Source organism: Pseudorca crassidens, chromosome 12, assembly GCF_039906515.1.
Source record: "Pseudorca crassidens isolate mPseCra1 chromosome 12, mPseCra1.hap1, whole genome shotgun sequence".
Classification (NCBI taxonomy): domain Eukaryota; kingdom Metazoa; phylum Chordata; class Mammalia; order Artiodactyla; family Delphinidae; genus Pseudorca; species Pseudorca crassidens.
The window spans coordinates 74353927-74367847 of record NC_090307.1 but is presented as its reverse complement, the minus strand read 5'-3'; the positions used below and the strand labels follow the sequence as shown (position 1 = coordinate 74367847).

At 46.1% G+C, this 13921-nt stretch overlaps 1 protein-coding gene across 5 annotated transcripts in view; it reads right to left on the bottom strand.

The window, feature by feature from the left end:
* ACACB (acetyl-CoA carboxylase beta) overlaps positions 1-13921 on the bottom strand; it is a 139708-nt gene that overhangs the window by 91263 nt on the left and 34524 nt on the right. For all 5 annotated transcript variants that reach the window (XM_067700488.1, XM_067700491.1, XM_067700493.1 and 2 more), the window contains exon 2: positions 4888-5543. In XM_067700488.1, the coding sequence (XP_067556589.1) occupies positions 4888-5534 (647 nt within the window). In that variant the 5' untranslated portion in view covers positions 5535-5543. The remainder of the gene's footprint in view (positions 1-4887; positions 5544-13921) is intronic.

Below are 13921 nucleotides of genomic sequence, written 5' to 3'. Positions count from 1 at the left end.
TAGTGAGTTCACTGCCAACTTATAAACTTAGGTTTCAGAACTTTAAATTTCAGGACTGCAATTGCGTGATCCTGAATGCGTCCCATCCCACTCGATCCACATATGCACCCCATAGGGTAGGATTATTAGGGTTACACGATAGTAAGAGGCGGCTTTGAACCTGGTGTCTTGGCCCAGGTCCATCGTGTACTAACCACTTTGCTGCTTGTTAAACATGTGGGATTGCCCTGTAACCTTCATTTCACAATATGTGAGCAACTATTTTGCTATTAACATCATGTAATGTTCTCATCAGCTCTGTTTTGAAAGGTTGCATGGGGGACTGTTTCCAAGTCCAAAGAAAGACCAAGTTCCAACTCCTGGTTTGAGATGAACCCAAAAGGAAAGAGACAGGAGGGAAGCCCTGAGCAGATAGCACAGTCACTGAATCTGTAATCAATCTATAATCGTAGCCAGCCCTTGTCCAGTCGGAAAATGGAAGCGAAGTGTGAGGTTGCCTAACTGTATTAAAGGGAGAAGAAACATTTGAAATTGGAGTTTAACCTCAGAACTAGTCTACAAATCACAAGATTTATACAAAAAGGATTTTATGAAAACAGAAATTCTACTGCTTCTAAAGAGGGACAACAAAACGCCTAGTCATCTGTTCATCCATCCATCCATCCACCAACCCATCCGTCCATCCACCCATCCATCCATTTATTCATTCATTCATTCATTCATCCCCAGACTCATTCACAAAGTGTCTCGCTTGCCCCAGAAATTCAGAATTCTGTCTTTGGCAGGTTTGGGTTGCTTGTTTCATTCACGCATTTGGTGAGTATTTCTTCAAAGTCTACCATGAACCCACACTAGGCTAGGCAGTGGAGAAAAGCGGAGACCCCAAAAATATGGCCCTGTTTTCATGGAGCTTGTGGTCCAATGCAGGAGACAGGTAACAACCAAGTAAACAAATAGAGAAACTAAAGACATGATCTCAAGGAGTGATTAAGTTTTCACGACACATCAGGGTGATCGATCAAGAAACTAGGGGCACGTGGGCAATACTGTAAAGGTGGGCCTTGACTCCCTGGAGATACTTCCACATGGGATTCTCGTGCCAGGTCATTAGAAACAGCGAACACGTGCGAGTCCCCTCCATCAGAGGCCCCGGACTCGGGGACTCAGCTAGGGCTGGAAATGTTCTAATGGAAATACCAGGATTTGGGGAAGCACCAGCAGAACCACCTGAGTTGCCCCTGGTACTAAAATTCAAAATTCTCAACTTTGAAAAGCACATGTACTGGGGGCAAAAGTGAGCTCACAGTGCCCTGTGAGCTTTCAGGAGTCTGGTCCAGCCTCCTCATGCTGCAGATGAGGCATTGGAGGCTCAGAGAGGGGAAGAGGCCTACCCAAGTCACACAGCACATTGGCCCTCCCTGTGCCCCATCACCCCACAATGCACCTTCATCTCTATGTTTCGGTGCCTCTGGTTTATAAAATCCAAGATCCTTCTACCCCTCCCCCAGTCCTTTGCTGGGACAAGGCAGGAAAAATGATTCACCTACAATGCTAAGTTTTATGCAATGAAGATACCAGGGCAGAAAATTCACTTCCTGTTTTGGCCCACAGCCATATGCAAAGATAGGCCCTCAGTTAAGTATCGTTTACCTTTATAAATTTGCCAGTCCAGAAAAGCTGTTTTTTTAAGAACAAACCAGCAAAGACCCCTCAAAATAGTAGTGGAAGACAGGGAGAAGAAACTTGGGAGTCTTCCCCCCGCCCTACCATTTTAATCTACCATTTATTAAGTGCTTTATTCTCTTGCTAAGCACCTTAGAAATATGAGTTGATTTTAATCTTCAGAACTTTCTTGGAATCCAAGACTCAGGAGAAAATAATAATGTAACATTTATTATTTTGGCAAGCCTATTTGCTTGATAAGTTCTTAATTAGCACCAGTAGGAAGAATTCACACAGTTGTTTCCTTTTTATCAATTAGGGCTGGGTCTGTGCCATACAAGACAACAGCCACCAGCCACGAGGCTATTTAAATTTAAATTAATTAAAACTTAAATTTAAAATTCAGTTCTGGGAATTCCCTGGCAGTCCAGTGGTTAGGACTCTGCACTTTCATTGCTGAGGACGTGGGTTCGATCCCTGGTCAGGGAACTAAGATCCCACAAGCTATGCAGTGCAGCCAAAGACAAACAAACAAATACATAAATAAATAAAATTCAGCTCTTTAGCCACACTAGCCACATTTCAAGTGCTCAATAGTCACATATGATGAGTGGCTGCCATATTGAACAGCAGAGTTCTAGAACATTCCATTCTGGAACATCCCAATGTGGCAGAGAGTTCTGTTGGACTGCTCTGTTCTGGCTTGAAAGTTGCCTCTTCCAAGAGCTCTTCCCTGACCTGACCACATCTTTCTAAAACATCCCCACAGGTATTTCTTCTGTAGCCTGTTTCCTTCCTAGCGTTGAACATACTTGGAAACTATCTTATCAGTTTACCTGTTTATTTGTACATTTCCTATCTCCCTGCTAGGACTCTGCATCTTGTTTCCTGCTGGAGCCAGTGTGGGAAATGTATCTCACCAGTCCTCCTCCTTAGATGCCACTTAGCAACCCCTCACTGGACATCCACATCTAACATAATCTCTGATGCTTTTTCATTTGGGTGAATTGGTTTAATAAACTGTTTTTCCCTAATCCCTGCTGAAACCGTCATAATGAGGGAAAGAAGGGTCTGGAAGGAAGAGAATGTTGGAGATTACTGGAGAACACACTGTGACACAGTGGAATGAATCCTGCTGTCCAACAGATCTGGCCTCGAAACTTCGCTCTGCCACTTCCTAGCTGCACGATCTTGGAAAAGGTACTCTGCCTCTTTTTTTTTAACAATTTTTTAAAATTGAAGTACAGTAGATTTACTGTGTTATGTTAGTTTCAGGTGTGCAGCAAAGTGATTACACACACACACACATACACACACACATATATATATATATATATATATATTCTTTTTCAGATCCTTTTCCATTATAGGTTATTACAATATACTGAGTATCATTCCCTGTGCTATACAGTAGGTCCTTGCTGTTTATCTGTTTTGTATATAGTAGTGTGTGTATGTTAATCTCAAACTCCTAATTTATTTCCCCCCCGCTATCCCCTTTGGTAGCCATAAGTTTGTTTTCTATGTCTGTGAGTCTGTTTCTCTTTTGTAAATAAGTTCATTTGTATCATTTTTTCAGATTCCACATGTAAGTGATATCATATGATATTTGTCTTTTTCTGTCTGACTTACTTCACTGAATATGATAATCTCTAGGTCCATCCATGTTGCTGCAAATGGCATTATTTCATTATTTTTTAAAGCTGAGTAGTATTTATTTCACCTCTCGGAGCCTCAGTTTTCTCATCTGCAAAATAGGGATCTACCACCAGCCTTGTACCATTGTTATAAAGGATAACTAGGTAATTTATATAAACTGTAGGTAGAAGAGGGGAAGCTCTGGGTGAATTCGAGTGCTGGGTGAAGTGGGTGCTGGTGGGAAAGGAGCTGGGGAGGAATTTACTGCTTACTGAGCACCTACTGTATACCAAACTCTGTGCATACTTTATAAACATTATCCGATTTAATCCTTCAGAATTTTACAGATGAGGGACCTGGGCCAGGAGAGGCGATGTGCCACGCCCAAGGTCACACAGTGCGGGGTGGCAGAGCCAGGGTGGAACTCAACTCTGACGTCTGACTGTTCCTTTAACCCTTCCAGAAACTCAAAACAGTCTTCCCCTAAGGATCATCAGCATAGGGAATATTTGCATTTTTCTCTTTTCTCTGTCTCCAATTTCCAGTAACCAGGGTTAAAAATGTTCCAGCAACCATGCTCACCGGGAACATGGTGCCTTTGTAAGAGCCCACGTCCTAGTCCAGGTTTTCCTCGTTTTAGCAGAGAGCGTGTAAGAGCTGCTTAAAAGGGCCAACAAGATTCCACTCCCAGGGCAGAAGAACAGACTGGAAGCAGGAACAAACACTAGAACACAGCAGAGGTTCTTTCCGGCTGGCAAAGTCATGGTGGGTGGCTCTTTTGTACTCTCTGCTCTCCCGTATTTTCCATGTTTTCTACCTGGAATTACCGTATTCCATTTGTAATTTGGGAGTGGGGGGTGGCAAAGTCTGATAACAAGAACAGAAATGAAGCCACTGACTACACTCCCGGGACAGTCCCACCTGTGATGGCCCCGTAGGTATTTGTTTCCAACAATCAGTCTGATGGATGTGTAATAGTATTTGAATTTCTGCCCCTTTTGTTTTTTTTTTTTTGGCCGTGCCACATGGCTTGTGGGATCTTAGTTCCTTGACCAGGGATTGAACCCAGGCCCTCGGCAGTGAGAGTGCAGAGTCTTAACCACTGGACAGCCAGGGAATTCCCTTGAATTTCTGCTTTTAAGGCATCACTGGGGGAAGGCATGTTTTACAGTTGCTAATTACCTATTGGATGAATGAACAAATGAACGAACAGTAAATGAACGTCTCATCAGGAGTCAGGGAAACTGTCCCTCCCTTTGGGTTCCCATCATTGCTTTGGCTCTTGCCAACCTGAGCTCATTCTGCTTAAATTATAACTAGTTGTTGCATACAAGGTCATCCTCCCCAACCAGACTGTGATCTTCTAGAAAGCCAGTTTCCTGGCCTGGGGCCCTGTACACGCAGCAGATGCTCAATAAATGACTTTGATAGGAGGGAGGGAAGGAAGCAGGGAGGCTCATGTCTTCTGCTCGGCACATAGCTACCCTCAAAGCATTGGCATGAGCGGGGAGCTGGGCTGAGCAGGGAAGGGTGTGGACCCCACCCTAACTCTGCGCCTCCTGGTTACGAGGACAGAGGGTACGTTACCTTATAGTGGGGACAGGGGTCTCAGTCTCGCCTGCGGTCTGAGCAGCCTCCAGGGACAGGGTCCCCAGGCTGGCTCGGCTGCCCTTCCGGGAAGATTCTCTGAACAAGCCAGTGCCAGAGTCCTCATCGGAAGAGTTGTCGTCAAAAGAGCCCAGGATGAAGTTGGTCATCAGTTGCTTCTTGATGTGCGCCCGCTTCCTGTCTTCTTTGGAGAGGGTTCTGGCTCGCTGGCCCTGGGGTCTGGCTAGCACGGACGGGCCACTGGTATTTGGGGTCTCCAGGCCTTCGTTCTCTGTCCTGTTAGCTTGGCGTGTTGGGAAGGGGTCATCGGAGGAAAGGGGGTTTCCTTGGGGATTCTGCAGCAGGGGTGGCTGGGAGTTTCTTTGCTGGCAGGTGTCTTTGGGACCTTTGTGGGAGGCTGGCTCAGCCTGGTCAGGGGTCTCTGGCAGAGAGCTGCTGCTGCAATTTTCCTGCAGTGGCTCCCTGGAGCTGTCTGAGGCTGGAAGAGGCTCCTGACTTGTGATGAAGCTCACCTTCAATTTACTCTTGGTGACTTCCTTGGAGTCCGTCATTTTCCCCCAGCTTTTTAACCAGGAAAAGATCAGGCAGGAGAAAATCAGATAAGATAGAAAAAGAAGCAGGATCATTCACAAAATCTGTAAGGGAATAAGAGAGACGTTTTAGGATTTATGTAATCGTGTTATCCAGCTCTTAAAGGAGGTGGTGGTGAGAGCCAGTTAAGGTTCTGTGTATTCGGCTGAGAGAGCTGGAGAGGAAAAGCACTAGACAGGGAGCAGAGAAGGGGTGCTCCTCCCGGCTTACATGCTCTGTGGTCTGCGGCATGTTTCTTTTTTTTAAGATTTTTTTTTTTTTTGATGTGGACCATTTTCAAAGTCTTTATTGAATTTGTTACTATATTGCTTCTGTTTCATGTTTTGGTTTTATGGCCACGAGGCATGTGGGACCTCAGCTCCCCAACCAGGGATCAAACCTGCACCCCCTTCATTGGAAGGCAAAGTCTTAACCACTGGACTGCCAGGGAAGTCCCTGGGACACGTTTCTTAACCTCTCTGGATCTCAGTTTCCCACCTCTAAATAAACTAACACACACTCACCATAAATCATAAACATGCATGTGAGAGAGAACTGAATGAGATCAGGTACATTAAAAGACTCTGTTAGAGCATCATGAATCATAATATCCCCAGAGCGGAAACAATCTAAGTGCCCAATAACTGATGAATGGATAGACAAGATGGGGTCTATCCATACAGTGGAATATTGTTCAGCCACAAAAAGGAATGAACCACTGGTACGTGCTACCACATGGCTGAATTTGAAAACACCATGCTAAGTGAAAGAAGCCAGTCCCAAAAGACCACATATTGTACGATTCCATGTATTTAGATAATATGCCCAGATTAGGCAAATTCATAGAGATGGAAAGATCGGTGGTTGCCTGGGGCTAATGGGATGGGGGTGAAAGCTAAAAGGTACGAGGTTTCTGTTTGGAGTGATGAAAATGTTCCGAAACTGATTGTGGTGGCGGTTGTACAACTCTTTGAATAGACTAAAAACCATTGAATTTTGCGCGTTACATGAGTCAAACAGTATATGAGTTATATCTCAACAAAGCTTATCTTAAAAAAAGACTTCATTATATTCCAATTTGTAGATGCAAAGGATTGCTGGCTTCTATGATCATCATCTTCATCACTACCAGGACCATCAGTGTCACTGTATTATTATCACAGTCATCATCACGGTCTTGGAAAGAGGAATGGGCACCTTGTCGCATTTTCTTTGTAGTGCTAGTACACCTGATGCAGGTATGCTCATAGCTAGAAAGAAAGTTCAGCAAGACCAAGGAGGGCCTGTTCTGTTCCAGGGTCTAGAACAGCACCTGGTACAGAGTAAGAGCTTAACAATGGACAGAAATTCATTTTGTTGAATACATGAATTCAGATATTCCGATTTCTAACCCATGCCTCTGACCACCACACTAACTCTACCCTATTAATGAACAGATAATTATTATTTGCAGGAAATAGTTTAAAAAGCAAATAAATGAAAACGCAACCTGAACGTATTGAGATTTCTGACCCAATTTTGCCATAATTATCCAGTAGAAGCATTAAAAAAGCGGGACCAGGGCTTCCCTGGTGGCGCAGTGGTTAAGAATCTGCCTGCCAATGCAGGGGACATGGGTTTGAGCTCTGGTCTGGGAAGATCCCACATGCCGCAACTAAGCTCGTGCGCCACAACTACTGAGCCTGCGCTCTAGAGCCTGCGAGCCACAACTACTGAAGCCCACGCGCTCTAGAGCCTGTACTCCGCAACAAGAGAAGCCACCGCAATGAGAAGGCTGCACACCGCAACGAAGAGTAGCCCCCACTCACCACAACTAGAGAAAGCCCGCGCGCAGCAACAAAGACCCAACGCAGCCAAAAATAAATAAATTTTTTAAAAAAAGGAGGACCACAAAACTCAAGCTTATCACTTTAGTATCCAAAAGGCATTTTCTTTTTATTTATTTATTTATCTATTTATTTAGTTGCACCGGTCTTAGTTACGGCAGGCGGGCTCCTTAGTTGTGGCATGCAAACTCTTAGTTCCAGCATGCGAACTCTTAGTTGAGGCATGCATGTGGGATCTAGTTCCCTGACCAGGGATCGAACCCAGGCCCCATGTATTGGGAACATAGAGTCTTAACCACTGTGCCACCAGGGAAGTCCTGCATTTTCTTTTTAAATTTCAATACAACACTCTTAAGGGAAGTGGAAAAGTTCTCAAGATTTCCCAGAACTACATGGTCCAAGTACTTCTTGCACAGTTTGGGCAACAGAATTTACTGAAATGTTGTCAGGGGTATTTTCTAGGTAATACACAGGGTCAGGAGATTTTTTCTTTTAAGATCATCAAGTTTCCTTTTAAAAAAAAGTCAGTCAAGGGTTTGTTCAATATCAATGAACAAACCACATTAATAGAACAAAGGGTCAGGAGACTTTTTTCTTTTGAGATCAAGTTTCCTTTTAAAAAAAAGTTAGTCGAGGGGTTGTTCAATATCAATGAACAAACCATATTAATAGAACAAAGGGAAAAAACACATGATCCTCTCAAAGAACACAGAAAAAGCATTTGACAAAAATCCAACACGCTTGGGAATTCCCTGATGGACCAGTGGCTAGGAATCTGCGGTTTCACAGCCAAGGCCCCAGGTTCAATCCCTGGCTGGGGAACTAAGATCCCACAAGCTGCGCAGCACAGCCAAAAAAAACCAAAATCCAACATCCATTAATAACAACATTCAGAAAAGTAGGAATAGGAAAGAACTTCAAAAGAATAAGGCACATTAATGAAGAAAAACCACAGAAAATATATACTCAATGTTGAAAGATGGGAAGCTTTCCCCTAAGATCTGGAACAAGACAAGGACGCCCACTTTCACCACTGCTATTCAACATCATACTGAAAGTCCTAGCCAGAGCAATTAAACAAGAAAAAGAAATAAAACGCATCCAAATTGAAAAGACATAAAATCATTTCTATTCACAGGTGACATGATTCTTTATATAGAAAATCCTAAAGGACCACCAAAAACCACTAATAGAGGTAATAAATTAAGTAGTTGGTGGCTACAAGATCAATATGCAAAAATCAGTTGTTTCTATACACCAACAATGAACAATCTGAAAAGGAAATTAAGAAAATAACTCCATTTATAATCACATCCAGAAGAATAAAATATCTAGGAATAAATTTAATCAAGAAGGTGAAAGACCTATAGACTGAAAACTATGAAACATTGCTGAAAGAAATTAAAGAAGACCTAAATAGGGGCTTCCCTGGTGGTGCAGTGGTTGAGAGTCCGCCTGCCGATGCAGGGGACACGGGTTCGTGTCCCGGTCGGGGAAGATCCCACATGCAGCGGAGCGGCTGGGCCCGTGAGCCATGGCCGCTGAGCCTGCGCGTCCGGTGCCTGTGCTCCACAACGGGAGAGGCCACAACAGTGAGAGGCCTGCATACCGCAAAAAAAAAAAAAAAGGATCAACGACCTAAATACAAGAGCTAAAACCATAAAACGCTTAGAAGAAAACATAGGGGTAAATCTTCATGACCTTGGAGTTGGCAATGGATTCTTAGATATGACACCAAAAGCATGAGCAACAAACTTAAAAATAGATAAATCAGACTCATCAAAATTAAAAACTTCTGTGCACCAAAGGGCATTATCAAGAAAGTGAAAAAACAATGTACAGAATGGGAGAAGATTTTTACAAACCATATATCTGGTAAGGGCCTAGTATCCAGAACACTCTTACAATTCAGCAACCAAAAGACAGACAACCTGATTTTAAAACGAGCAAAGAACTTGAATCGAAATTTCTCCCAAGGAGATATACAAAGAGCTCATGAAAACATGAATCCTTAGTGATTATGGAAATGCAAATCAAAACTACAATGTACCACTTCACACCCACTAGGATGAAAGAAGGAAGGGAGAGAGGGAGGGAGGGAGGGAGGGAGGGAGGAAGGAAGGGAGGAAGGAAGGAAGGAAGGAAGGAAAAGAAAGAGGGAGGGAGGGGGGAGGGAAGGAAGAAGGGAGAAAGAAAGGAGGAAAGACAATATCAAGTGTTGGTGAGAATGTGGAGAAGTTGTAAGTTACTAGGGGGAATATAAAATAATTCAACTGCTATGGAAAATGGTTTGGAGGTTCCTCAAAAAGTTGAACATAGAATCACTATACAACCCGGGGATTTTACTCCTAGGCATATCCCAAAAGAATTGAAAACAAGGACAAACAAATACATAAACGCACGTGTTCACGACGGCACCCCACCTTCCCGATGCTCAAGCCTTGTTCCTACTTCTGGGCTTCTCAGTCAGTGCACTACTGCCATTTGGGGCTGGATAGCTCTTTGTGTGAGGACTGTCCTGTGCATCGTTGGATATCGAGGAGCATCCCTGGCCTCTACCCACTTGATGCCAGTAGCACCGCCTCCCTCTCAGCTGTGACAACCAAAACTATCTCCAGACATTGACAAATGTCCCTGGGGGGTAAAACTGCCCTCACGTGAGAACCCCTGGTCTTAACTCCTATACCTCTGCACTCCTTCCCCCCTGCTTCTAGACTGTGAGACGGGAGCTTCTGGGGAAAAGGTGTATTTCTTACTCATCTCTTGCATACAGTAAGTTCTCAAGACAAGTTTAAAAAGCACCAGCAAGAAAGGTCAGAGTCCTGAAATTACTGACTCACACGTGTTCTCTGGTAATTGGCAGATGGCATTGCCAAAAATGGTGCAAAGGCTATCCTGGCTTTACTGGAGGCTCGACAGCTTAAAGCCCTACATCCTCCCCAAGCAGGAGGTTATGGTAGTGCATGAAGTTATTCAAGACTGTGCCAACTGGCCACTTCCCCCCCTCACACCCTCTGCTGGCCACATGGGCCAAGTGCTTTCACAGCTCCACTGCCCACCCCCTGCAAGTCAGCCAGTGGGTACAGACCTCCACCATGGAAACAGCCTGTTCACTGGTCTTCCCTGGCCAACTCAGAGACCTTTGGAAACACAGACCAATTGTCACCCATTTCTGGATCCTTGTGCCCAGGCTAGTAGCGCTTGGTGCATAGGTGCTCAAAAAGTATGTACCGAATGAATGATAAACCCATGCACACCCACTGAGCACCAGCAGATGGCCTGAGGCAGGCAGGAATTTTGGTTTCAGGATCTCATTTCTGAAGCTGCATTCAGGAACACCAGGGGAACGAGCTGGGTGTCTCCATGGCAGTTCTGAAGTAGAGTGCCAAGCAGAAGACCTCATACACATGTGGCCAATTTTAGGTACACTTTAAATGTACGCATTGGAAATTCTGAGAAATAAGAAATACTAAGTGCATTACATTGAAATGCTGAGCTTCCCCCTACCCCAAATAGAAAAATACTTGAGTTATTGCTGAGGAAATAAAAGAGAAAAAATATGCTACAATGGTTCAGAGTTTGGGAACCCTGAGAATGAATACTTTACATTGATTTCCATTGGAAAACCAATTGAACTATGCGGTTTTGCATAACACAAGCACTTTGGGAACTTGCTGGCTGGATGAATGGATGGCGGATGGGGACCGTGGGTGGAAGGATAGATAGGTGGTGCTTGGAGAGGGGTTGAGTGGATGGCCAGGTTGGCAAGATGGCGAGACACATGCATGGTAAGCAATTGAGGGTTGGTGGGTGAAGTTACCAAGCTCTAAATTGGAAGTTCTAATGAATGGAGGGACCGGCAATTCTCCCCAGTTCAGCCCCCTCCCTCACTCGACAAATCCTTTATGAGCTGCTGTTATTCTGATAGGAGCCGGTGGGTCAAACATCCCAAACCTACCTTGCAGAGGTTACCCGCACAAAAAACCTCAGGGTCTTTCCCTTTTCTTGGCAGTGTGATGATGGTGGACCCACAGGCCACCACATGAGAACTTTTCCCAAGTAAGTACATAGAGACAAATGGGGAACTCTCTGAGAAAGCTCCCAAAGAAACCCTCTGATCCTCAGTTTCCTCGTCTGTAAAATGGGGATGCTGAGTCTTGCCCCCTTTACCTGTCTCACAGTTGCTCTTCGAATCACCTATATAGCATTGTGTCAATGCTATCAGAAGCATCAAAAAGCCACCAAGCATGTACAGTGCCTTCAGGCTTCCAATCCTCAGAACAACTTGGTGGATCTTACGATTGCTATGGTCTTTATTACAGTCCCATTTTACAGTTCGGTAAACTGTGGCTCAGAGAAGTTCGGCTCCTTGACTTTGCTCACATCCAGGCCCAGTGCTCATACCTTTCCCACTGCTCCACCACTGAAACTGGATAAAAATAAATTCCATAAAGCGGAGGGTGTTCCCACAAGCACCTGGATACGACTCTAAAATCAGATACCTGGCTGTGTACCTGGAGGGTGGAGCCAGATGTGCACAGTGGTCTAGAAGGAGCACCGTGCATGTGGTTCAAATCCACGGACAGTCAAGGCCAGAGAAGTCCTTCCAGTGAACCCTGTGGACATGCCATGCCGAGCTGCTGCCCTTTGCTGAAACAACCCAGCTGACCTGAAAACCCAGCGAGGGCCGAAGCTATTTTTGTTTGTTGCAAACCGAACTCAAGCAACAGCTGCCTGGTGCAGAGCAATCGTGGCCCTGACCGTAACGAACGCAGGAAACTGCTCGCTTCCAGCAGGTGCTGGCTAGCCGCCAAGCAAGGGCTGGAGAGGGATGGGGGTCGGGAGTTTGTTCTCCAGCCGCCCGCCTCCAACACAGCCACCCATACCTGGCCTGGCCTTTGAGGGACAGAGGAGGGCAGAATGTCAGCATTAAACCAGCCATCCTGTTCCCCACTCGGATGTTTCCTCCCGCCAAGATGAACTCCCGATTGCTCGCTGCCACTTACCGCGGCTGTGGCCACGGCCACCGGCTCCATTCTTATGTGGGTCTGACAGGCTCCCACAGGGTGCCTGACGGAACTGGGGCCGTGGAGTGTCACCTTTCAGCAGGAGGCTGGTGTCATGCATCAGTCCATGGGGAGGAGTTTGGACCAGCTCACGCTGGACACGAGTGAGTTTTCCCCCAAGTCAGGTGCCCTTATCTGTCATCCACAAATATAAGCCATTTGCCAAGGTCCTCGCCCTTCCCCCTCCCCCAGCTTCAAGCTCAAGTACTTAAGAGGCTGTGTATACTCTCTGGCCCACAGGGCCACCTCCCTCTGGCTTGCCACACTCCTGGACTTACAGCCTACTTAGCTGCTCATGTGATCAGCCACCCCTTAGCCCAACGCTGAGCCTCTAGAGTTTGTTTGTTTTTAAACATCTTTATTGGAGTGTAACTGCTTTACAATGGTGTGTTAGTCTCTGCTGTATAACAGCGAATCAGCCATATGCATACATATGTCCCCATATCCCCTCCCTCTTGCGTCTCCCTCCCACCCTCCCTATCCCACCCCTCTAGGTGGTCACAAGGCACTGTGCTGATCTCCCTGTGCTATGCATAGAGTTTTAAACACTCTATGAGTTTTAAACACTCCCATAATCACGCCAGCCTCCTGTTCCCATGTGTTCATCTATAAGACACCTGCTAGAAGGGGAGCATGAGTCCCAGCAGAACCTGGGTTTGGCCAAGGTGATATTGATGGAAAGAGAAGCAAAAGCATCAGGACGAAGTTCGAGGACCCTCTGGCTGGCAGGCGACGGTGCAACGACGTTTTGCAAATTCAGAGATCATTAAAGTGACAGAGGAAGCTATGCCGGGCCGCCAGTGTGGTCAAAGCTGCCAGGTGGATACTTCAACCTGCACTCCAGTCCACAGGGCAGGGGGCATCACAGGTCACCCTGCGTTTCCCAAAAAGCCACTTAGCCTCCAACCTGCAGCCTAAGAGGGGGACACTTGGCGTGTCCAGTGTCCTTGCTTTGTAGGTGAGCAGAGGCCAGAGGTCACATGTGAAGTTAACGACACAGCCGTGACTAGCACCAAGGTCCCCTGCTCCAGGCCTGTGTGGGGTGATATTCACAGTAAAGAGCCACTGTCGGGCTTCCCTGGTGGCGCAGTGGTTGAGAGTCCGCCTGCCGATGCAGGGGACATGGGTTTGTGCCCTGGTCCGGGAAGATCCCACATGCCGCGGAGCGGCTGGGCCCGTGAGCCATGGCCGCTGAGCCTGTGCGTCCCGAGCCTGTGCTCCGCAACGGGAGAGGCCACAGCAATGAGAGGCCCGCGTACCACAAAAAAAAAAAGAGCCACTGTCCTTGGGTACCTTGTTGGGTGCCCTGATCTGGGTTCTCACGTCAGTCTGCTGCAGAGCCGGGATGGAGTTCTATGCTATGCAAAGCAGCATAAGGACGCAGCTCCAAGATGGAGTTCTCGACAGTCCAAAGTGGTCACCCATGCAGGGCGCTGAGCACAGGGCCAGGCGCAGGTCATCTTAGCGATCGTCATTAGCGATCTGAGCTGAGAGCCTCAGGCAGGATAAGTCACCGCGTGGTGACACTCTGCTACCCACAGAGTGTTGTCT